This window comes from Microtus ochrogaster, chromosome 4 (assembly GCF_000317375.1).
Source record: "Microtus ochrogaster isolate Prairie Vole_2 chromosome 4, MicOch1.0, whole genome shotgun sequence".
Classification (NCBI taxonomy): Eukaryota; Metazoa; Chordata; class Mammalia; order Rodentia; family Cricetidae; genus Microtus; species Microtus ochrogaster.
In genome coordinates, this window is record NC_022011.1 from 38974933 (window position 1) to 39001638 (window position 26706).

Below are 26706 nucleotides of genomic sequence, written 5' to 3' on the forward strand. Positions count from 1 at the left end.
AGTGCACCTTTCATATAGAATTTACTGCTATGTTTCAGAAGTGCACTGAAAAATCACACTTTTACTTCCTCTCTTCACTAGAAACTTCTCTATGGGGATAGAACTCACATCTAATGCACTACACTAACCATGTCCCCATCCCCACTTACTCTGCTCAAGCGCTCCCACCCTCACTCCTATCTCACAAATGCAGGGAGGCAAGGAGCAGAGGATAACAAATGACCAGCCTACGGCATATGATCAAACTGAAAGGCCTAAGATGAAACCACTCGGCCTGACCCCAAAGTCCATGGTTTATACACCCAAGAAAACAGAACCTCGGAACAATCCCCCAAATCATGGCACTGTGGTTTAAACCATGCAACTCTAGCAACTCCTGGGTCCAGGTGGGTAACATCTGCTGACTCCACTGCACGATCTACCCATCCTCAACAAGTCCTAAGTGGAAGCCTGTGAGAGACCCACAGCTCCCATCTCTAAAGCGCAGCTCCTCTCCCAGAACAGAGTGAGTCAGATTCTTCTCTTTACTGTGTATCCGCAATAAAAGATGCCATCTACCTTTGCTTTCAAAATGCCATCTGTCGACTGCAAGTCTTAACTAAAACTGAACAAAAGGGCAAGGACAAAACTTTCTTTAAAAGTTTTGGGGCAAGAGACTGGAGAACAAACTGTTGATACACCTGAGTAGCCATTTACACGCATGATCTTCCCAAAGTCTTCCTGGAAGGTTGGCTTCCATTCATATTAGGAGTGAATATTTTTGCTTTATTAGCAGGCCTACACAGGGAAGCGAAAGCCCAAGGCATAAACAGGCCTCTTCAAAACCCATGGTGCTCCTTACCCCAACTACTCATCTGGGTTTTGTCAGGGTTGGAGAGATGGTTCGACAGTCAAGAGTACCAGCTCTCTTGCAGAGGCTCTGGGTTGGGTTCTCAGTGCCTATATGGCAGTTCTCAATTGTCACTCCAGTTCTGGGGCTCCAATACTTTTATCCTCCTTGGGCACCAGATACCCATGTGGTACACGTGTGTGCATGCAAGCAAACATTCAAACATATGAAATAAAGGTTATATTGGAGGGTGTTTAAAAAATTTTTTCTGAGACACTTTTGCTAGGTAGCTACAACTGTCCTCCTGCCTCAGCTTCCCCAGGACTGAAACAGGAATGCTGCCACTATCCTCAGCTTTCATCTTGACAGCCAACGGATTGCCAAGGAACCAAAGTCAACAGATCATTTTATCTTTGTAATTTTTTCCTATCACCACAGTTCCAATTTCAGAAAAATGATTATCTAGTGCTGTGACCTGCATTCTATGGTTACAGTGTCCCTGTAAACAATATTTGCGTGCGTGCGTGCGTGCGTGCGTGTGTGCATGTGTGCCTGTAGCATAACTTGATATTTGTTTTAGTTTCTGCAGTTTCAGGGCTAGACAAGAATGGTATAAATTATCTCATGGAAACCCACAAGTAACATTATCTGTGAAGGTTAAAACTTTAACTACCTTCCTGAGGTATGCTGCTGGGGTCTCATTACAGCTGGTAATCTCACATTCCACCATGCACAACACACTAAGCACCAGCATCTCCCAATTACAATGCCACGTAAATCTCAAAGGACATCTGAAAAGTCTACACAGCTCCTGCACCCACTGCTGAAACACAACCACCTCTAATGGAATGTGGCAGCTTTCTAAACTTAAATATTCACATGCAGGGACAGGGCTGCCGAGCTCCAGCCCTAGCACATGCTGAAGAGTGCATGCTAATTAAAAAGCCATGCTAACTCAGAACGTGACCGCTCACACAACTTTAGAACTGTACACTGTCTGGAGTTTCTTTTCTTACTTTCAAATATGTCCAACCGTCTAAAGTTCCAGGGTAACAAATAACAGAGCAGGACCGCATCAAGTACCTTTATGCAGAATAAACTCCTTTAGGGTTGGTGTCCTACCCTTCCACAAACCCCGACAACCTATGTGACCTGCTGCATGCTCTGCCAGTTGTCTCTAAGTCTGTGTTGTGTTATGTTCCCTCCCACCCCACACCGTGTTTGACTTCTAAAAGTTGACCCCTTGTATGCCAATTTCTTGTGTGTGTCACCACATAGTGTCGGTAGTTGTTTGTCGGCCTGTTTGTACTACCAGACTAAGACTGTCACAGACCCTGCTCAACAAACCAGTCTCTGCGTTCCCACAAGACCCCTGCCTGTCATCAGCTTACAGAGGCCTATAGCATCCAGCTTTTCTTCTGGGACTACCTTTGCCATGTTTGCTGTGCCTGAGGCGTTTGTGAGAATGGGCACCTTTTGAAAAGTCTTCACAATAAGCCAAAGGCTGACAGCCACTCTTCCCATAATCATCGGTCACTTCTAGAACTATTTTACTCCAGCTACCCAAACCAGCACTTTTATAAGTTGTCATGAAAAACAGCCTAAAACCAAGAGATAATGGCTTTGAATTATCTTATCTTAGCCGACTTTAGTCACATCCCTCTCTTCTTAAGGACTGCCGATCCCTTCCAATACTGGCAGCTGTTTGTCCAGATCTCTCGATCCATGAGATTGCTGACTTTCCCCTGAGTAGATTGAGATATGAAAACTAAGGATCTTCTTCATTTTACAGAAACGAAACTTCCCTGCCTGTGTAGAATACAGGGGTAATTTTTTTTAATTACCATGTTTTAGATCAGAAGCAATTCCTAACTTTCTGGGCCATCCGATCTGACTGGTGACACGGTGAACTCACTCTCGCAGCAGCAGTCTCTCTGAATGCTTAATGCCTGCATTGCCACGCTTGCCGATTTTTATGTTTACCAGTATATATAGCATGAACCAAAAAGACACTACATTTAAATGTTTAGCCCCAAATGTTATTTTAAGCATAATTTCTCCATAGAGTCACTTTATTTTTTAAAAAGAAAAAAAGGGAAAATATCCTAAAATTCCTAATCACACTTCAGTGTATATCAGTGGATGTGTAATGTTGGGTTGCTTTGCACACCCACATGCCCACCACCTCCCCCTTCCTGATATCACATACCACACAAGTATAATAAACCATGTTAATATTTCATATCACTGTGAAATATGCTGGAGTACCAATTCAACATCTGCTGTCTTTAGGGCCCGGGAGTCCCGCAGAGGCACTTTCAATTTGTAATTGAGTTCTATGCTGAATTAATCAGCAGTTTATCTTTTTACTAAAATAACATCTTCACCACTAACCCAGATTTACATTAAGAATTTATGTCAAATTACCTGCCAACGCAAACTTATAGGATTCTAAGCTACCATCTAGTAACATTCAGTCCTATACTTCATCTCTTGTATTTCTCTTACTCATACACAAGAAAAGCAGAAACCCATTGTTCAAGAGTCTTTAAGCTTCTGGCCACAGGCAGCTCCTTGGCTTTGTAACAAAGCCCCACTTTGGCACTGGAATTTTAGCTCACACTCACACCCCTGACAGTCACTTGTAGGTAGTTGTGATTCTCATTTCTACAATAGAGTTCTAGAAATCTGAAAAAGAACTTCTTTTATTCTTCTCCTAAGGAACTCTGATATTCCAAATGTTGGCTTCACCTGAGTACCACAAAGATAAAGGCTAAGATTCAAGTCAACAAAGGCAATTCTATTAGACAAGAGAAGGTGAAGGTGCCATTTACTATGTGACATCACAATGCACAATAGAAGTCACCAGACATTAACCCACTCAGTACTAGTCCTGCATCTGGCCTTTGCTTCTCTGACTACATAGTCCCCACAAAGTCTTACTTTGCCTGCTGGATTTTTGCCACAGGTGCAGGCAACAACATACTGTGAAATATGTCTCCTACATAGTACATTTTTCTCTACATTTCAGTTATAGAAAATATGTGAAGCAAAAGCATTTCAGAAGGAGCACCTGCTCCAAAGAAATGCATCACAAATAATTACCTATCGACCACAATGCAGGAGAAGGCCTCTTTCCATCTGCTTTGCTAACGGCTGCACAGGAAGTCTCCCCTGCACTCAGGATGGCCTCTTCCCATCCCACTCCTGGTCCAGCACCATGTGCAGTGTGCTGTATTCAGCTGGCACCAGTTAGAATCTGCTGAGTGATCACACACTGATTCTTTAAGAATATGAAACTCAGCACAGGAATACTTCTGGCAGAAAATTTCTTTAAAAGAATTAAAGCCAACAGATTTGCCAGGTCACTATTTATAACTATCCTTTCATTAATCCTCAAAGATTCAGAACTAGGTACCCTTGGGATTCATGGAGTCACGTTCCTAAGGTTTAGTGAATCTAGAATCCCAGAATCCTGGCCCAAGAGGAATTCCTCCATGCACCTGGAGACTCAGGAGAACTGCAGCTTTTCTCTCCCAATCTCTCTTCCTTTGGTTCCCAAGATTAAACAGAACAGGAAAAACTTAATCTTTCCTCATCCCATACCCTAGACATCCGACTTTCAACTTTATTAAAAGCAGAATATAAGGTGGTGGTGACACCTTTAATCTCAGCACTAGGGAGGCAGCGGAGAGGCAGGCGGATTTCTGTGAGTTCAAGGCCAGCCTGGTCTAGTTCTGTGAGTTCCAGGACAACCAGGCTGCTACACAGAGAGACCTGTCTCAATCCAAAGGTAAAAACAAACAATATAACAAGGCTGGAAATGAAAACCATCCACCAATATTAAACTGGCATTCGGGAGAGAGAGTTGAAAAGACTTGGATTTGTCAGAGAAACAGACAGCTAAGCATCCACTTCTAAGTCAAGAAGACTGTGGAATCCCAAAGAACCAGAGGGAGAAAAACAGTCTCTTGTCAAATCTAAACACTGCACAGAAAAAGAAAAAGTCCTGCTCCTAAACCAACAGACACAGAATAAAGAAAACTGTACTCTAAAGTTTCACAAGAACGCCTATGAGAACAGGAAAACCTGGGGAGGCACCTTAGTTCAGGAAGTCCCTTTCTGCCTCTCCAAAGTGGGCTGCTGGACAGTTCCAATTCAAGAAAACAAACTCACTTTTTAAGAAATGTTTATTTTCGTGGTTGCTGTGTGTATGTGTGTGTAGGTCAGAGGATTTCTCTCCTTCCATCATGGGCTCCCAGGATGAAACATGTCACCGGGCTTCTGTGGCAAGCACTATGTCCTCTGAGTCATCTTGCCCCCCCCCCCAATTGCTGGAGATCAAACCCAGAGTCTTGCACCAAACTCACTTTTTAAAAGAAAACCATAGGACAAGTTTCCCACTTTGAGTCTGCCCACTCTAAAGCATGCACGACAATCCCTGTTCTGACCTTACCCTACCGTAACTCCAACTCTGCTTCACGGTTTTTAAAAAAGGAAACAGCTTATGTACAAGCTGGTAGGAGGCACCCCATCAATAGTGCTTCCCATAAGGAGGAATTCCCCCGAATCTCCTACTAACCCATAAATGTCTATTTATTGCTAAGCGTCACTCATCAATTCCACTGGAAAGCACTACTGTAAATAATTCTATGCAAGGTTTCTGGGATTGTATTTTGGGGGTTCTGACACCTCTAAACCTAAAGTTGCATATTAAATAGAACCAGAGAAAAAAATTACCTTAGAAATTAATATATCGGGCTGGAGAGATGGTTCAGTGGTTAAGAGCATTGCCTGCTCTTCCAAAGGTCCTGAGTTCAATTCCCAGCAACCACATGGTGGCTCACAACCATCTGTAGTGACGTCTGGTGCCCTCTTCTGGTCGGCAGACATACAGACAGAATATTGTATACATAATAAATAAATAAATATTTAAAAAAAAAGAAATTAATATATCTTTTTGATCTAACAATAAAGGTGCGATATTACGGATTCTCATGCTTACGGTCTTAAGGAAAACCGGTAAAAAGAAATTGTGACCAAAGGCAAACTACAGAAACAACCTCTAAAAAAACCTTCCAAAGGGATCTTTCACTATTTAAACAAATACATAATCAGACCAATTACTGCCCAAAACCAGAGCTTATAAGCATGTACAATGTTAAACTGTTCAATCTACACATTCCCACGGTCACATTTATTCTTAATAAGGGATTCGTTAAAACCAAAGTGAAACACAATTCGCCCTCACCTGGATGACTCAAAATGACAGGTGGCAAGCATTGATTACCGATGTAAAGCAATCAAAACTTTCCTATGCTGCTTCCAACACAGAATTTATGGAAAGGTCTGGCAATACCACAAAAGGTTAGCCCTGATCTACAAACACACAAGAGATGTTCACAGACGTATGGGAAGGAGCCAAACAGTAGAAATAATCCAAATGCCCACCAACTAAAGGATAGCCAAAGTATGCCACGTCCATTCAATTTCATAAAACAATGACATGCTAAAACGTGCCACAACATGAATGAAATCTTTTGAAAATATTAAAATTAGTCTTTTTTAAAATCACATATAGTGACATTCATGAAAAATGTCCAGAATAGGAGGCTTGACAGGAAATAAGCAATGATATAACTTTGGTCTTTAGAGTCAGACAAAGTTTAAAATGTTCTAACTTATTACAGTGATAACTGTACAACTCTTAATGAAATAGTAAAAGCTAACTTGTACACAGGCAAACTGTATGGATGTGAATTATGAACCAATGAAGTTGTCTCTAAATAAGGCATCTAATGTTTCTAGAAGAAAGTGTCTTTAAAAAGGTCAAAATACTTAATGACATGCTGCATATCAATCAATAAATCCACATTCTAGTAATTTTTAAAAGCAAAAGATCACAATAAACAAAAGGGGCAGCACCAAAAGAATTTTGGTTTGAATTGCAGATTTTCCTCTAGACATATAAGACACTTAAACTGATGTAACTACCACATAAATACAAGCTTAAACTTGAAAAATCTGAAAAACTAAGTCAAGAGATGCTCACTAAGTTGATATTTTTACTATTTGTTAAGGTCAGCCTTTTTTCTTTAAATTGCATTTACTTAACATTGTGTTTAATGCCAATGGGGTTCAAGCTGCACAGAAAGGCACTCTGCTAAACCCCATAGTCCTCCTTGATCACCATTCTCTGTGGTGTGGGTTCTGCCCGCAAACCTCCCAGTCAGTGGTCATCTTCCTATAGAGTCATTAAAGCTCTCAGTGTCAGCTGGGAGGACGAACCAGCAGCTTCCACACCTGAGCCCCTGTGGCAGGGACAGAGGCATTAGGATCAAGATCACTAATGAATACAGAATTCATATGCTGCTTGTCAGGGTTCTGAGCTCGCAGTCCACAGATGCGACCTAAATAGAATGTCGGACAGAACAATTGTTGACGAAGATTAAAAAGTTTTGGCAGTTGGAGAAGAGAGAGCACCTCATTATTCAAATACAATAGTCTTGCTTTGCCCCACCCCCACCCCTGTTCAAGTTATTCATGACTTGCTTCAAATGGACAAATATCACACACCAGCATTTAAAAACCTCTTGGTCTCCTCACTAAATCTGAGGAGGGTTGTGCCATCTATACATCAGCCACCCACAGAAAACAACTCTGTTATAAATAGACATCATTAGGAAACTTTGAAGAGGAATAACCACAGGATATTTGGGTTGATACAGATGAAAACAAAGACGAAAAAACAAACCCAAAGTCTTAGATTCAAAGAGAAGACAAAAATCTCTGCCACAGCCAAATGTATTTCTCCCTCCTTCCCCTGCCCTGTCCACCTCTCTCTCCTCTTCGTGCACCCCCTCTGACACATGCCTGGCTTTCTGTGGTCTTCACAAGACCTCACGAGAGGAAAAGAACACTCCAGCCTCAAGAGTAAGATATCTTCCTACTCTGTTATCAAATAATTACATACCGGGCAAAGAGACACAACCACACAGTAGCTGATTTCAGCAAACAACTCCAAAGTCAGACTGATAAGAGTTCAAATACTGACCTCACTGCTGACCATCTATGTAACCTCAAGACAGGTTATTTGATCTCTCCATGGCTGATTTTCTTTCCTTCAAATTGTGGGTAACAAAGCACTAATCTCCAAGATTGTTGAAAAGTGAAAAAACACAGGGAGGCTGTTAGAAGCGAGCCAGGCACACAAGTAAACATCTAAAACCATGGCTGCTGCATTCATTACCTTCCCCCCCAAAAGCAAACACTCCCATGGTACACAGACTTGTGCTGTCCTCATGCCCACCACATGGGTCTGTCTTGGATGGTAAGCTTCTTCTCTATGCTATAAACCCCCAAGTCTGATAGCAGATCCTAATGTTAGTGGCTTCTAGGTGACATTTTCAACCTACTACTAACTAGAAGACAGTCACCATGTTTCAGAAACCCAATTTTGTATACACTGCCATTGAAGGTGTTTTACTGCTGGGATCTAATCCTCTTGACAACCTGCAGGTAGCTCTCTGAAATTTGGCTCACAGATTTGGTCCCCTAGTTGCCCAGAGCCATGCTGTGAGTAGTAAAACAGAAACAGAGCAGCAGCCCAATCCTCCAACACCTAAGCTCCTTTCCCCCATAACAAATTTATGCTCTTGGTTACCCACAGGACCATGCTATGTGATAAACTGAACGGATTTTTAAAAGAACAAAATAATACAGATCTCTGCCACTAACCATCCCTCTGTTCCCAGAGGTGAAGTTTGCAGTTTTGCTTCTATTACACACACACACACACACACACACACAAAATCACTTCTAAGATTTGCTGTCAGAGCAGCATACTGATATCAAGTCTTCCATTATTTAAATGGATCTATAGCTGCCCACAATGACAGATTAATCTCGTTTCTTCTGTAGCGAGGTGTTTGGCGTCATGTTTGTGAAATAACCGCAAGCCTTTAGGGCGATGGCTGCTCACATCTTTAGCAATCCGCAAAGGGCTTCCCTAGAGGCCAGCACTGGCCAAGCGATGAAATATGACTCCATAAATCGGACAGCTGAAGTAGCACTTGTATACGTCACCATCTATCTCTGTACTTCTCTGAAGGGTACAGGGTAAGAGCTTATCCCTTGGTACTGCAACCACAAAAAGGGCCATCACAGTAGGCACTGACGAAGTATGTGCTACTTAAAACTGAAGCCACACTAAGGCTGGAGGAAAAGATCCTGCCGGTGTTAGCATGCCTCAGGCAGTGGTAGAAACTTCAACAAGTCATCTTCAAAAGGCAGAGAGCCAGAGCTCTAGAAACCTGCAAAAATTGGCTAAGCCTGCAGTCTTCATTGCTTTAAGTTGAGCATCTTCAAAGTCTAGAATTCTAACTGTAGGGCACAGCAGCTGCCACTGCAGATCTGATCCTCTCAGTTTTTGGCAGCTCTCAACTTGAGATTCTAGCAAAAGAATTTTTCAAGTTGCTATTATTGCCTGTCATGGATTTATAAATATTGTGCACTATCTGCTGTGGCATGGTTCTCATGGGATGCCAGAGCATGCCAAACGCATAACAGAATGAAAAACAGTTTCTAGTCTTCAAATAAATGCTAATTTTTTAAACTGTGCTCACAATGTGTTTGGTGACCAGCTCCGATGATACAGAATATGTATCAGAGAGGGGGAAGCTGACTGTCTTCTCTAGCAGCATTCAGCTGCTGCTTTCATTAAGCTTGTTTAATTAGATTCCAGATGCTAATTTGCAAGTCGATACCAGAGGGTGCAGGACAGTTTGCCTTTGAATCCACTCCCTGTGATGTCAGGGTCCTGCCGCACTCCACTAGCCTTCGGCGGCCCTCACACAGTATTCTGACAATTAGTGCAAAGAGGGGACAGTATTGATCTTGACGGACTAAATATTAATCTTCTGCCTATTTTAATGAATTATAATCTTCAAGAGTTGAAATATCTCAACAGGCCAAATGAAAACAATCCTTCTTATAGAAAAGGACTAGAAAATGGCCCTAAGTTACTGATCCAAAAGCTTCATTTCCCCCCCCCCCAACCCCAGGTAAAGTCTGCATTTCTGGACCATCACTATACTTCTAGGTACTTTGGTCACATTCCTTACAATTGACTGGAAAATTATCTGAAAAGGTCACAATATGATTAACATTAGAGTCCCCACTCAGCTACCCTGTCGGGTAACAATGACTGCCAAGCTTCTTACACAAGCCTTATCAGAGAAAAGAATCAGCAGGCATGGCAACATGAAGCTTAGCAACACCCTCAAGTAACTGCCCTTGTATGTCACCTTCCACACTTAAAACCTGCTAGTCTCACAGAATGCTGATTATTAACAATAATAATAATAAAGTAGGGTACTTATTATCAGTAAAATTCTATTTTGATACATTTTTCATTTTTTTCCCTGAGAGAGGGTTTCTCTGTAGCACTGACTGTACTAGAACACACTCGGTAGATCAGGCTGGCCTCTAACTTTGGGAATCCGTCTGCCTCTGCCTCCTTGAGTGCTGGGATTAAAGGTGTGTGTCAGCAACATCCAGTAAAATTTTCATTTCTAACACAGCTGGACACTATGAACACCAAAGGCAAAGGCAGCTTCAGAAAAGGATGAACCTGAGTACAACTTAATAAAGTTATTTCTGCCCCATCCACAAATACTGACTAACTAGTATGTGCCACAGTCCTGTAACCCCAGCACCAAGGAAACAAGGCAAGAAGTTCATGTTTGCGGCCAACCTGGACTACATACTGAGAACCTACCTCAAAAAGCAAACAACAACAAAAATGGCTGAGTTTGTCCGAGGGACCAACCAGCACAATGTAAGTAAGGAAACTGAAATGGACAAAGGCAGAGCCCACCCTCAATCCTCCAAGTTAGCAGCAAGGGAGAAAACTGGACAAGTGAAACTGCTCCAAACAACACGCAGGCATCACCTAGCTGAGAACCTCTAGAGACTGAATGTGCCTTACATTCACCAGCTAGCTACTTGTTTCCCCCAAATGCTGAACCAAGAGCTTTGACTTGCGGCAAGTCCAATGGCTCAGATGACCCAAGAGCAGAGGCCCATCTCAGGGTCTTAAAGAGTCCCCACTGGGTTGACAGAGGCTTTTCTGGACTGTGCCTTCTCAATGAGTACTTGCCTCAATCCCCACTTTCTGTCCCTGGGTATTTTATGGGATATCTATAGCACTGTAGAGAAGTGTACTGGCTATCTTCCTGTTGTCTCAAAAGTACGTTCTGAACTTTCCAGACAGGAAGAAGAGGAAGTCCCCTTGGTCCTCCAGTGGTCTCTCTTTTTTTAAAAAATATTTATTTATTTATTATGTATACAATATTCTGTCTGTGAGTATGCCTGCAGGCCAGAAGAGGGCACCAGACCCCATTACAGGCGGTTGAGAGCCACCATGTGGTTGCTGGGATTTGAACTCAGGACCTTTGGAAGAACAAGAAATGCTCTTAACCTCTGAGCCATCTCTCCAGCCCCCTCCGGTGGTCTTTGATGACTCAGATTCCACTTTAGCTCAGGGTCCTTCTGCCCTGACAAGCAAGTATTGAGAGCTGGAAGCTGGAAAACAGAGATGGTCTCATTGCCCCTGCACTCAAGAAGCTCCCACTCCTTGACAAGTGGGGAAGATGCCTCTAAAAAATAGCCAGGAAAAGTGTAGAACAGAGTTACAAGGGAGCACAGAGACACACATGAATGAGAAATCCCAAGGGCTGCCGGTACACATGAACAAGAATGACTATAAAACAGTGACTTCTGTTCCCTAACGCTCAAGGGTTACGTTAGGGTGACACATTTCCATAAACAGCATGCACCCATATTAAAACAAGCACATAATACCCCGGATGTCATGATACTCATTACATCTAATACGAAATTAAGAGGAAGCTCAAGAAGAGGCTGACTAGCAAGGGGTAATGGAGGCAAAAAAAAGCTACAGCATCTTGATTTAATGACTGTAACTCCATTCCTGCGCATTTTATGACATATCAACTATTGTTGTTAAAATAAAGAACTATTATTTTAACTATTATTGTTAAAATAAAGAACATTTTAAAGAAAAATAATAGCCTCAATGGTACCTGGACACGGCAGAGAAACAGTTCAATACACAAATGGCAAACTCAAGACCCAAGACTAGATTAAGTCTCCCCAATAACTTTCGTTATTGTTGTTTTCTGAGACAGGGTTTCTCTGTAGTCCTGGCTGTCCTCGAACTCACAGAGATCAGCCTGCCCCTGCCTCCCAAGTGCTGGGATTAAAGGCATGCACCACTACACTGTGGCTTTATTGTTTTATTTTATCAACATACTTACACTAATCGTGTGTGTGTTTGTGTTTTGGGCTAAGAATCAGACTCAGGGCCTCACACAGGCTAGGCAAGTGCTCTAGTAGTAAGCCACACTCCCAAATCAAGATTTTTTTTAATGTATCTATTAACATGAATGCAGGTTTTTATAGTATTATCTACAGGCAGTTGTTAAGACTATCACTTGGGCTTTAAGAATGATTTTTAATTGACAGTGTTAAGTTTCAACCTAAAATAATAAATTTATATAATGGGAATTGTTTCAACCTGTCTCAGGGTCTCACGGGTAATGTAGAAGAACATTAAATGTTTCAAATACAGGAATACTAAATCTAAGAAATGTTCTCTTCAGAATGATAAAATTCCAAGTTGTACTGAAGGGAAGCTGATGTCTTTTCTCCCCAAATCATACCTGCCTTAAATGCATGGCCTTTGAGCTATTTACAATTCAGGCTTGACACAGTATAAAATTACTTTGGCGGAGTATCAGGTCACTTTTAATAAACCTCAGATTTTAACTCTTTCTGTAATTCTCAGTTTTCCTTAACATATGAAAATTCTAATCAATTGAAAAAGATAAAACTTCCAAGGAAATCTGAAAAGACTAATATGGTTTAAATTGAGTTTGACATTAAAACTCCTCTACTTAGAAAACTAGAGACTTTGGGTTTGGGTCCTTTTCTTTTTAAGTGACCTAGTATACATAATTTTTTTCTCTATGTATTTAAGGACACCAAACAGAAAATAATGCTGATATAGGAATAAATTTTCACACTGAGAAATGAGAACAGAATTCTAATTTCATTTACAGTTTTACACTTGGCCCTGCTTATTCTTCTTAATTGGAGTTCAGACGCTATCATTTTTAATAGAAAACATCTACCTAGATTCTATATGTTTAACTCCTGTAGCTAGGAGGAAAGGATCAGACGGAGTTCATGGAACACATTATTTGTGGTGTTAGCCTCATGCACCAAGGGCACAGGAGACACGTGTCCTGGCTGACCAGTTCTGTCTTTCACAGTAGTTGGCCCAAACCTGAAGGGCAGAGAGAACTTTGGAGCATAACACTTACTGCTTCAATGACAATGACAGAATGGAAGAACAAAATATTTTTCATATGCCATCTTCTCCCAAAGATGATCAGGCACAAAATATTGTCAAAATGTCTGTCTTTTTGGTCCTAAACAAAATACTTGCAAAATCAGAAAGAATGGAAAAGATGAGGTGAAACACTCCTGAACCGTTCACCTATGAACCACTGAAAAGGACTGATGCTCCCTATCAAAAAACTAACCATCAAAGGCCGGGCAGTGGTGGCGCACGCCTTTAATCCCAGCACTCGGGAGGCAGAGGCAGGTGGATCTCTGTGAGTTCGAGACCAGCCTGGTCTACAAGAGCTAGTTCCAGGACAGGCTCCAAAAACACAGAGAAACCCTGTCTCGAAAAACCAAAAAAAAAAAAAAAAAAACTAACCATCAAGACATCTAGTACAAACAGAGATGACTCCTGACCAGGGCAGGTTAATCGAGGGGAAGGAGGGGGTTATGTGGCACCACAGGAACCCAGTATACTGACCACGCCTTTGGAAGCAGCAACATAAGATCAATACATCTGCTATTAAATGGATTTCTTTGGAAGAGAGCTTTCATGGAGAATGCATCTATCATTAAAGTAGACAGGCAAATGTCTTTCATGAGATGCTACCTCTTCTACTACCAAAGTAAATACAGTCAAACAATCCCTTACAAACACACTTGGAACACTAGATCCCTAACACCCTGCAAGGACGCTACATGTGTACATTTTTATCCCCACTTCTGCCTACTTCTCTGTAGACTGCAAAGTCTACAGAGATTTTAAAAACTGACCCATTTTTAGGTTAGGTCTGTGTGACATGAAAGACATACATAGTTATTCTATTTTTAGTGAGGGAACAGAAAAAACAGGTTGTCTGGTATCCTGACACAAAAATCTCAGAACACAGGAAAATATTCCACATTGCAAGGAGTCTGAAAGAGCCCAGAGTGGGTTCCCCATGTCCGAGGGAGAGCACAGCAGGGCTACAGGCCACCACAATGAATGTTTGCACAAGCAGCAGGTCTCCTCAACAACTACCCGTGTGAGCACTAAAGGAATGACAGTGCTGTGCAAGCTCTGGAGGAAGCAGTCAGCCTGTAAAAGTCTGACCCACAACTGGGAAAATATCTGAAAGCAGGAAGCTGCAAGGCTTACATACCTCCATATCTGGTCTAAACTTATCTTCAAACACAGCCATTGCTGCCAAGGAGCCAGAACCTGTAAGAAAAGATGCACTTTTAGTGTATTTTACCAGCACTCAGCATCTCCATCTCCAGTTTACCTTGGGTCAGCAAAAGCAGTCAAACATGCCCAGTGTCACATTCAGTTCAGTGTCAGGGCCAAGTCTACAGGCCGTATTCCAGAAAAAGTCACTGTTCTTCCAAGCTGGAGCCACTTACTAGTTAGGGAGCCCTGAAACTGGCCCTCTTGTTACAGGGTTAACTGTGCAGCAGTTGCAGTGAAATACTGATGCTTAAAAATGAGGTCACGGAGAATCTGTATTTTTCCAAGAGGGGAGTGCCCCATAATTCCCTCTATCCTATGCGAGGAAGCCTGTGCTCCACACTTGCCTTGGTGAGCTGCTAGACACAGTGCTAAATACCAAACCTGTTAAGAAGACGTTGTTTTAATGATGTGGTCTTGATAAAGTCACGTTGGCACATAGGCAGGGAGGCAGATACAGCACCAGTAAATGGTAATGGAACTTCGAGCTGAGCTACCAGGTTACCCCAGTTACTACAGTAAAACACTGTATTCCATGGCATTTATTTGGAGCTATTATTTTTAGTTTGTACTTTGAGGACTAACAGCTGAGTAGACAAAATGACAAAGATACAAAAATTTATTACAATAGCAAATGGCTGAAAGGTTATGCTGCACAGTTATTAGCAGAGCAAATTTATCTTTAGCAAGGTTGGATGTAAAGGCATTACAAATAAGCCTGGCCTCTGAGTGGACACAAAGGCAGCTCAGCACTATTTGAAAATGTAAACTTGCTTTGTCCAGAACCCCGAGAAGCTTCAGAAAACCGTCATCTGTCTACACAGGGCTCTGGCATCATTTCAGGGCACTCTACTTTTGGAGAGAGGATACAGTTGTCCACAATTTTTTACTCCAATTAGAAGATTTTTTTGGCATTTATTACTTTTTAACTTGTTTTGCATAACACTATCTATTTAGTGGGGTCACAGAGAAAACCATATTTTCTATTTAAAATGATTTGTGTACATCGCTTGACCACCTCAATGGTTTAGCAAAGGAAAAAGGCAGCGATTAAACAGTTTCAAATGAGGTGTCCTGCTGATTTTATCAAGTCTGCTGAATGTATAATGAAAAAGGAGAAGCTGACAGCAACACTGCACTGAGGAAATACAGACTACCTTATCTGAACCATTTAAGGAGGTCCAATTATAGATCAAATTTAAAGGGTAGAAACAGCAGATTTACAGACACAAATCAATGAACATGGTAATCCCGATGAATATGACAGATACTCCTGTTACAGAATATTGCTGTGGTTGAGGATCATTACCTTCACAGCACCGGATACATCACATCTAAAGCAGTGGGAAACGTCAAGTGTAGACCAGCATTACAGGCAATGACTATTCATTTAGGTTCTGGGAGCAAATGGCAACCCCATTTCCCCCTTTTGCATTTCTTCTCTTTGTGTGTGTAGGGTGTGGGGGACTAAAACAGTCTAAAGGGACATTCACAGCCCGTGGAGAGAAGATGGACATTCAACAGATATAAAACTGGTGTGTTCTAAAGCACTAGCAGATATGCAGGTGCAGGCTCCTGGAGAAATGCGCTCACATCAACCAATGGTTTCATTAGTCCCCAGCTCACCTCAAGGTTCAGGGGTCAAAAGGGAATAAACAAACACACAAACAAATAGCCTCCGTATTTGTGTCAAGGCACAGATAGAAACTCAAATTCTCTGGGTCATACTAGGAAAAACTAAGGCTGGTTTTGTGTAGAAAACAAAGGACAGCTGTCAGGAGGAAACAAGAAAATGGCAAATGAGGGGATCTCTGGAAACAGTTCTCCGAGATGCAAAGCGTTCCCTCAGAGTGGCCAAAGGCAGGTTTGCCTTCCAATGTGTCCAAGATTATCTATCTCGAGGAAGAGCCCAAGGGTAAATGGACTAACAGGCTCAAAATCCACATTTAAAGGGGATACAAAAAGACAGGGCATTTACCCAAGAGCTAACAACTTTGTAGAGAATGGAAATGAGTTATCATTAAAGAAACAAACCAAGTTTAGCTTAAAGGCATTTTTCCTAAAAAACAAAACAAAACAAAACTGGCCACTTTTTCTTGCGAGCCATCCTTTCTTGGCAATTCCACAGTAAGTACTTCTCTATTCTTTCTCCTGGGCATATATTTGCTTCTGTTCAGCTTCATTCAGCATTAAAAAAAAAAAAATAGTTCCCACCCAACCAAACAATTCTTCCTCAATCTGAAGCTGCTTCCTGCTTGGCAGTAACACCACAGACGCAATTTCTCCAAGCAGAAAGGACACACCAGAACCCCCAACTCCTGGTACAAAAAAGGTCTGTCATGTGTTCGGGGGTGGGGGCAGAGGGCGCTCCACAATGCAGAGTTGTAGGTGAAGACAGGAGGACCGTGAACAAGGCCTCTCTGCTTTCCTGTTTACCATCGTCTTCCACACACAGGAGAGACAGTTTCTGGGAAGAACCTCCTAAACTATGCTTCACTCTGCTCCCTCGGATCAATACAAGTGGTTCCAAAATAAGCATAAAAAGAAATTCAACCTCAAGAGAATTCCAACATCATTTGCAAATTAGCTCCTGCTCTCAGTTTACATGAAAGAAGGGATCCGGCGCCCCCTTTGATGAGTCCATAGAAGGGCTAGGAATGGCAGGCTCCCTGTCGACAGGTTTGACTATAGTCAAATATGCTGCACAGAAAGTATGGGTAAGAATTCACACAGGACTGCAACTGTCAAAGCCACAAGAGGGCAGAATAAAATTATCAGAGAACTTCAAGGCAATGCAATGAGAGCTGCCATTAAAAAAGACTCAATAGGAAGAGTGTCGCTAACGTTTATTCAAGCTCCCAGATCTTGGTCTGAGCCCAAAACAAGATACAACAAATCATCAGACAAATGCCAGACAGGTCCAGCCACCACGTGACCTACAAAATGTTCAAACACTGCATCTCACTTTTCCTATACACCATTAATGGACACCTGGAGCCGCCCACTGCTTCAGCATCTAGCCACCTAGCCAGGCAATACCATACACAAAGCCAGGGCAAATTCTTTTGAAAGACCATTTATTCTATTTTTTTATTTTAAAAACATGGACACCTCTGAGTTTCGAACCATCTGGTTTCCTGTAAGGAAGAAATGTACACAAAGGCAGAGAACAGCTTGCCAGCACAGGAGCCTGTGCTTCACATGCAGCATGTCCAGTTAAGAAATGAGGAAGGAAGGAAATGTATGCCCTGGCAAAGCTGAAGCATGCACAGGCAGTCCCATATGGGCAGATTCATGGTCTAAGTCGATGAGGACAACTGACCAGGTCTCTTCCTCAAGAGGGCACCAGATCTCATTACAGATGGTTGTGAGCTACCATGTGGTTGCTGGAAATTGAACTCAGGACTTTTGGAAGAGCAGCCAGTGTTCTTAATGGATGAGCCATCTCTCCAACCCTGTCCGGTTAAGAAACTGGACACTAGTGACACCTACTTTCCACAAATGGAGGCTGAACTCTGTGAACACAAGATGTACAGCCAGTGCTCCATAAGCTCTCACTCCAGCAGGAAGGACAGCACATAGAAAGAAAAGGAAGCAAACAGGGCCCAGTGGTGAGCACCAATGTGCCACATGTAATGAATGTCCTATGTCATTTAGTTTTCCCTATAGCAACTCACTGCAATGGTAACCATCTCACCCAAGATTATAGGCCCAACATGCACAGAAGCAGAATTCCATCTCAGCTGACCTTATACTGCCCTCTCACACAGAAAGATCATTTACATACGACAATTGTGAAAGGGTACAAAGACTAGTCATGGCCAGGCTTGCTACCCGTTTTTTCCCCAATGCACATACTTCACACTCTACTTTCAGTTTCCAAAGGCCCATGCTAATTTCAGCCTTCTCACCTTGGTAAGGGGCAGTGGCTGGGACCCCTGACAGTCTACCACACTCCTAATCACCTTCAAATCCCAAGAGTCCCCCCTCACTACCACCCAGCCCACAAGAGCCTACCACTTTCCTCTGAGACCTGTCCTCCCTTTCCTAGCTGCAGCCCCACACCAAGCACCAAACAAATCCATGTTGGATTACACTGTGCTGAACAGAGAATGCAACTGGCCAGGAGTCAGGGAAACTGAACAAGTCCTAAAGAGTGATGATAGCACCTAGCATCTTACAAAGTATAAAAGAGTATTTACTGCCTGGTGCCTTATTCACCACACTAGGATGAATAAAAGGTAAACAGATATAACCCAAGTTCAATTTTCAAAAAGATGACTTAAAGCAACAAAACTGCATCCAATTTATTATCTCCTATCCTAGTGAGACCAAGTATCCCACCACCACAGGAGTGGGTTACCCTTCCTGGGTTTCTGTATCCTACTAGCAAAGCTCTCCATCTCCTCGTGAGTTTCCATGTAACTAACTGCTCCTTAGCAACCTCCACAAGTCTGTCCTTTTTCAGCCCACCCATAGTTACTGAGTAGCCACTGTTGCTTCCCAAACAAAGCTCTCTAAAACAGTAAGAAAAAAAGAGGGAACAATTTGGTAACTAGCATTTAGAGATGACTTGCCTGAAATGCCTGCATACTCATATCTGCCTTACCTCCCAGGTCACTGTCCTCCTGCAAGTCCAATCCTTACCAATTCAGCCTCTCTTGATACCCAACACAGAGAAAATCTACATCTCAGGGTGCTGGCACTAGCAGGGCCAGAAACTGTGCTCTGTGAACACTCAATCCATGGCAGCCACTACCCTGGCTTCCCTAGCAAGATGCTCACTAAAGAACTGACTCCCTGCAAAGTCCTGGAAAGAGGGTGTGGTCTACTCCATCACTGTCCACCACAGTTCTCTTTGAAACTGGTGGGACAACTACTGTTGACCTGCAGAAGGAGCTCATGTCGAGGTCACATTTCCACCCAAGACTGTATTTTATTTAAATTTACTTATATGTGCATTGGTCTTTTGCCGCAGGTATATTTGTAAGGGTGTAAGATCCTGGAGTTACAGGCAGTTGTGGACTGCCATGTGGGTGCTTGGAGTTGTACACAAGTCTCCTGAATCCTCTGGAAGAGCAACCAGTGCTCTTAACCACAGAACCATCTCTCCAGCCCCTCCACCCAAGATTTTAAATGAAATATCTGTTCCTGTATGTTATCAGGTCACTAACTTTAAAAAAAAAAAAAAATGTTAGGGGCCGGGCGGTAGTAGCACATGCTTTTAGTCCCAGCACTTGGAAAGCAGAGGCAGGCGGATCTCTGTGAGTTTGAGGCCAGCCTGGTCTACAAGAGCTAGTTCCAGAACAGGCTCCAAAGTTACAGAGAAACCCTGTCTCGAAAAATAAACACAAACACACACACACACACAAATAAATAAATAAGTTGTAATGTAAAATACAAATGCTGAAACTCAGAAAAATGTGTAAAATGCAAAATATTAACAACTGAAAGGCTCAAACAAAAACAACATCATTTCTAACAAAGATACAGTAGTATATAAGCTGAAAAAACAGATACGTGGTCAGAAACACAACTTCATTAGTAGTCAAATAAAATAAAGCAGCCACTGTCTGCCTTTTAAATTAACAAAGATTAAGAAGAGTAACAACCGGTGCTGACAAAGATGTGATAAAACTGGCACAGTAGTCCACTGGAAGAGGCAAAAGGGGACAGAATTTTTCTTTCCGGAATTTGAAAAGATAACTGGAAACCAGAAGCTATGCATATCCAGCATATCCACCCAAACCCCACTCCACCCACTCCCATCCCACCCCGCAGGGAGTTGTTCTAAGGAACAAAGTTGCATACAGAGGGTACATTGTTTAGAGCAAGAAACAGCAGCAATAAAACAAAAACCTAGAGATATCTAAAGGTCTAATAAGCAAGAGATGGGAGAAATAAATATTGAAGTATTATATGCACAAATCAAATATGTCAAAGCAGAAGTACTTTCATTTCCAGTACCAACGGTCCATAAGAGAACCTTCAGTGGGAAAGAGCATCTTCTAAAACAGTCTGGGTAGACATGCTTGCTTAACACAAATGACACAAGGCTGCAAGCATATGAATCCAAACAGAAGCCTAATTCTCAAAGACTAGTTTTAGTCTGTTTTCTTGTATTTAAAATTTTCTCTTCATTTTTGCAAGTATTACTTGCAATTTATAAGGTATAAACTTACGGAAAATCCAACACTGTGAAAGGATGAACAAAAAACCAGCAAACCTTGCTATCATCACATCTTTCTATCTGACAGCACATGCCTGAAGGTCAATCCATGATAAATCAAGAGGACCAAGGAAGAGCAGCAGTCAGTCACCACAAACACACCGTGTCCCTCTTTACCTAGTAGAGCACACCAGCACTTACATAGAAGCAGACTCTGGCAAACAACTGCAAGACACACAATCCTACGAATTTCAAGGCACAGAGATCCGCTAGTTCTGTAACTCTTCAGACATGGCACATCATACCGGTCCCACTTTTTAAACAGGGAGGTTGGCACAATGCATGGCTTATGACCAGCAGCACATCAAGAATTCTGAAGCTGAGCCAGGAATGGTGGCACACGCCTTTAATCCCAGCATTTGAGAGGCAGAGGCAAGTGTATCACTGTGAGTTCAAGACCAATTTGGTCTATAAAGTGTGTTCCAAGGCAGCTAGCTAGGGCTGTTACAAAGACACCCTGCCTCTGCTTAATTAATTAATTAATTTAAATTTTAAAAAAAAGCAAAAAATGTCAAAAATCTGCTTTTTGTGGAGTTTTGGTTTGTTTGCAATAGTCTTCCTACATAGTTTAGACTGGCGAAGGAAAGTTATCCTCCTGCCTGAGCATCATTGTCATCCCCTCCATCTCCACATCTACTTTTCTTTTTCTTTGGTTTGTATCTGTGGTACTAGAGATGAGACCCAGGGCCTCACACATGTCAGGCAACAATGATGCTCCGAGCTACACTGTTCACCCAAAAGCCAGAGGGTTCTCTCCCTTCCACCACCTGTCTCTGACGCAAGAAAGCCAAGCACCAAGGTCAAGATTATCAAGACAGTCTAGAAAAGGCTGTTTTCTTCATTTACCACTTCTACCAAAAAATCAGGCTAGCAGGTTTTTCCTTTCTGGTTGATTTCATACTAATTACCACACATCTGAATATAATCTGCATTACTTTTACCTAAAAATTAAAAGAAATTTGAATTTTTGTTAACGTCTTAAATGATTAAAAGTGTTGTTAGTGTCTAGCAGTGACACTTGGGTATCTGTTCTAGGAGTATTTATATTACATAACCACATTTTTTTTCAAAAAGCAAAATTAGTCTTCATTTTTTGAAACCTCGGAAGGCACTTTACCAGCATTAGTACAGACTGAATAGCTTTATCCAGAATGACTGGGACCAAAAATAATTTGAATTTCGGATTTGAAGAAATATGCACACATATAATTATAATGAAATATCTTGGGATGGGACCCAAATCTAAACATGAAATCATCTGCTTCATATGCAACCTATACACATAGCCTGAAGGTAATTTTATGCAATATGTAAGGGGATCTCAGTTCCGGCTGCAATCTGTCACATGAGGTCCAGTGTGACAGTGTCTACCTGCAGTTATAATACCCAGTTTCACACTTCAGAGGTGGGATGTTCAACCTATAGCTCAGCCTGAACCTGTTTTTCTGCAAGAACTCAGAACAAAATCTGAGATGTCCTGTGAAAATTCACAGCCTCTTACTTGCTCTGTATATTTTAAATGCCTGCATTAACACGGACTGTGTACAGGTTTGGTTTGGAGGTTTGTAGCATATTCTTTCCATATATCAGTGTTTAAATACTAAATCAAACACAGTGATTCTGTAGTCATCATTACTAGACAGCTGAAACTGAATTGATTCTCCTGCCTAAACTCGAAGAAGTGGGGCAGGTGGGAATCTGCCCTGAAGTCACGTGCTGGGGACAGTTCTCCATGTTACAGACTATAACTGACATCCCACGTGTTCCAAGTAGCTTTCCAACAGCAGAGCAGCTGGCAAGAAGACTGAAGATTTAAACCTTGGTCTGGGAGCTAGGAAGCCCGGCACTACTCAGAAGCAATCCGGGACACACAAGTCATCCAAGTTCTGAAACACACAGCTACCCAGTAGGCCATGTTTCTGGACATACTGGTTTCTCTGGGCACATCAGACTGGGCACCACAAAATGCTACTGCCTCAAAAACTAGGGTATCCAGTACAGCAGCTGCCCTAGCTTCCTTTCCCCACAGTCAGGATGACAACATCTTCAATGGCCCTTGCGGACTGAACAAGACACCGTGTGCAAAGCTGAATGCTGGGGCATAATAAGAGCTCAATGAAAGTTACTTGTCATAACGACTCTGGGACAGCTCCTTGTCCTCTAGCAGTGACTTGATACACTCATTCTCAACAGGTCCCTGAGCAGCAGCTTTAATGAGAACCAAGATGTTCAAAATTTCTTTTCTCAATGTCGAGAAGTTCTGAGAGGTAGCAGGAAATGGATTCCCACTGCTTTCCCCCAAATCAATTTTACCAGAGCTTCACAGGAAAAAAGGCTGCCCCTGCTAAGGAGCAGTACGTTTTAAGCACCCTAGGACCTGCTTGCAACGTGGTCTGCCAAGGTGGAAGATGTATGCAGCGATAAAGGAGTCACCATTGAACTTTCTAATCCATCAGTGTCAGCTCTCCCTGACAGAGCACTTACTCACACTTGCTCATTGTTAGTCAACTGGCCACTCTTCCTGGGGAAAATCTGGTACTTTCCACAGACCTATGGATGGAGGTCATTTTTCACTCCATTTCTGTCTACAAGGCCTTGTCTCCTGGTACTGGTGCTTGCACTGAAGGCCAACAATGCCAGTGTGTGAAAAGCTGATTTATGAATATGAAGCAATGCTGGTGCCAAGGGACTGTGCTCAGCCACTAGAGAGCAGTGGAGTACCTCTCTGGGCTCAGAAAGACTAAGCCGCAGACTTGAAAAGGTTTAATTGTATGCATGCATTTCATTAGAAGCCTTGGCCAAAAGCTTTGGAGGCAGGCAGCAGGGCAAGCAATCAGACAATCTTGCACGGCTTGCTGAAATCCAGATTTGTCCTTTGTCAGCATAAACAGTTTAATTTGATGTTTTCACTCCTGAGTAAGCACTGAGTATTACAGCTAAACCCTCTTGAGGGGAAGAATGCCTCCTTTTCATCAACAAATATACTTCAATGTCAGGGTCTACTTTTAATTCCCAATAAATTGTTGGAAATATACTCCCAGTTAATATGCTGGGAATATATATGTTCTTAATCATCCAACATTTTTAACTCAAAAACTAGAATTTCAAACAATGCATATCCTACTCTGCATGTGTACTTGTGAGTAAATATGTAAAACACCACTTGAAGGAAATGGGATTTTCCTCATAATTGCAACTGTAAAGTCTCATAGACCTGACAGGTTATCAACAATCCTAAATGCCTGAAAACTCAGGGCATCTAGACTTAAAATGTAGAAGGTTTTCTTATTAATGTATTTTAGTGACATGGCAAAAGGTATGGAGAGAAATGGTGTCTTAAAACTCCAGGCTTATTTGGGTTAAGATGGAGGGTGAAAACCACCTACACATATGCTTGTCCTCCTGGTCACCCACATGCAGGCACCAGACAGGAGGTCTGAGGCTTGGATCTGAGGACACCATCAGCCACTGCACCTGCCTGCCACAGGAGAGGGAAGCACCTCTGTGCTCCATTGCAGAACCACTTCCTGTACTGCGGGTTAAGCCTGCTTTGCAAGTCTTTCCCAAGCTGTCAAGTCCCTCAGAACCGTCATAAAAAAAAGGGAGAGATTTTAGTGATTTATACGGCATCCCTGATTTTAATCATAAAACATGGCACAAACAAGAAATCCCACTTACTGAAAAAAATGGACAGTTAATTCATCTGTATCTTCTTTTCAGTCATGGAAAAATCTACATTTAGAAGTGAAGAAACCTGCTCGAAGCTACACAGCTAGCAATGGAAGAATGGGGACGGACCCTAGCGCTAGAAACAGCACCGTTCTCATTCTATGAACTACCCAGAAAAGCAAAGTGGCCTTCCACTTAATCCAACCTAAAATCAGAAAATAAAAGACAGCAAGTGCTAGGTTATGAGTTCAAAGGCACTTTGGTTTTAGCTGGTCCAATTCTGAGGCAAGTGCAGGGAGAGAGGAATTAGTTAACCTCAATCTCTCTGAAGTGGGATTTAAAGCAAAGAATGTAAGACTGACACTTCCTTTAACTGATCTAAAGTACTCCTGGCAAGGGCTTTTATTTGGTTGGGGATAGAGTGAGTACTGAACTTTCAAAGTCAATTTTATGGGAAAATGTCAGAGCTAAAAAAATGAAGAAAATATTAATTCAATACCTTCAGTATTTTACTGACACCAAGAACAAAGTCTACTCTGGTCAGAAAAAAGCTAGCTGTATTACATTCTGTTCCAGGTAACATCACAATTTTACAAGGAGAGGTTTCTCCTCTCTACCTAAGGGCACCATCTATTGGCTTGGTACCACCTTTGCAGCAACCAGGAAGCCAGACAGAGAATTCAACTTCCAAGTGCTTTCAGCTCCCAGCTGTTTTCTTTTTGGCACTCTACAGCTATAGAAATCTTAAGATTCAAAATCCATGTGTTACACATTTTAAATCTTCTAAAATGGACCTTACGTGTACTAATCAAAGCAGGGAAAGGTGCCAGAGAAATCTGAGCACACAGAACTGCATAGAAAATGACTGCAACCCTTCACAAGCGTTTACTATGTGCTTCCCAGCAAGTGTTTTCACTCAGGGCATCCACTGCACCTTCAAACCCTTCTCAAGGGGACAGGACCTTTAGCCATTCTTTGCATAGCTCAGTCAGGCCTAGAGCTCTCAATGTAGCCATACTAAAATCTTCCTACCTCAGCTTTCATATTACTGGGATTAAAAGCATACATTGCCACATTCAGCGTCTAGCCACCATTTTACAGCAGAAATCAAGATAAATCATAGATAGCCAAGAAAGTTAAAGCTACACTGACTCTAAAGATGAGCTCTTTTCACAGTACCTCAAAAAATGGCACCAAGGGCAGAGCAGCACATGCAGTGCACAGTGACCGTGTGTTCACAGACATAACATCTCAGGTAACTGCACAGTGACAGTGTGTTCACAGACATAACATCTCAGGTAACTGCACAGTGACTGTGTGTTCACAGACATATCAGCACATTAGAAGGAGACGATTTGTAGTTGTGGCTCTCAGCTCCCAAAATTAAAAGGCAAGCTTGATTTGCAGACTTGCCAAAAATAAAGACACTACCATCACCAAAATCACACCAGCTTCATTTTTAAAATAACAGATCTCAGGTTCCAAGAGGTTAGGTCCAAGCAAAGCTAGGCCTAAAGCCAAAATTTCCACAGCTTCTTCCAAAGCTCTAACTTAAACCTCAGTACTTCCTGAACAGTCCTCTCGGGGCCACTGCTGTCTCACAAAGCTTCCAAGAAATCAAGTTTCCTGGACCAGCACAGATCTTTCCTGGCCTCTGATTCACAGGATGCAGGGCACAAAAAGAAATCTATAGTGATATACAGAACTTCTAGAACTCCCAAAGCAGCAAAAAGACCCCCAGCAACACTTCAGTGACGACGTCCATAGACCAGTCTTCAAGAAGTATCCACAAAAGCCGAAGAACTGAATACAGCTAAATCCATAGCTGACTGAGGAACTGAAAGTGAATATGAAACGTTTCCCATCCTGAAGCACGTTGATTTGATCCACTACAGGAAATCTTCCCAAATTAAGCCACGTGGAGATAGCAAGTCTGCACAACAGAAGTGGCAGCACTCATCCGTCCTTGCAGAGCTGGGGAGGCTGGGCAGGGAGGGAATCAGGAGTTTTGAGGTCAGCCTGGGTATATAGCAAGCCTCAAGAAGGGGGGGAGGGGGAGATATCCACACAAAGAGTGTACTTTAGTGTAAAATATAGAAAAAGTGATCCTCAACTTCTCTTGTACAGCAGGCTCGCCTTGAACTCATTGAGATCCACCTGCCTCTGTCTCCCAAATGCTAGGATTAAGGGTCTGCACCACCACCACCCAGCTAATTCTCAGCTTCTCTATATGTGGTGGTTTGAGTAAAAATGGACTCATGTATTTAAATGCTTAGTCATCAGGGAGTAGTACTATTAGAAAAGAATTAGCAGGTGTGGCCTTGTTAGAGGAAGAGCGTACTA

General features: G+C 42.2%; 1 protein-coding gene across 1 annotated transcript in view; it reads right to left on the bottom strand.

Annotated features, from left to right (window-relative positions):
• Psmb7 (proteasome subunit beta 7) overlaps positions 1-26706 on the bottom strand; it is a 62153-nt gene that overhangs the window by 13476 nt on the left and 21971 nt on the right. The window contains exon 6 of the mRNA XM_005345952.2: positions 14401-14459. Coding sequence (XP_005346009.1) covers positions 14401-14459 — 59 coding nt within the window. The remainder of the gene's footprint in view (positions 1-14400; positions 14460-26706) is intronic.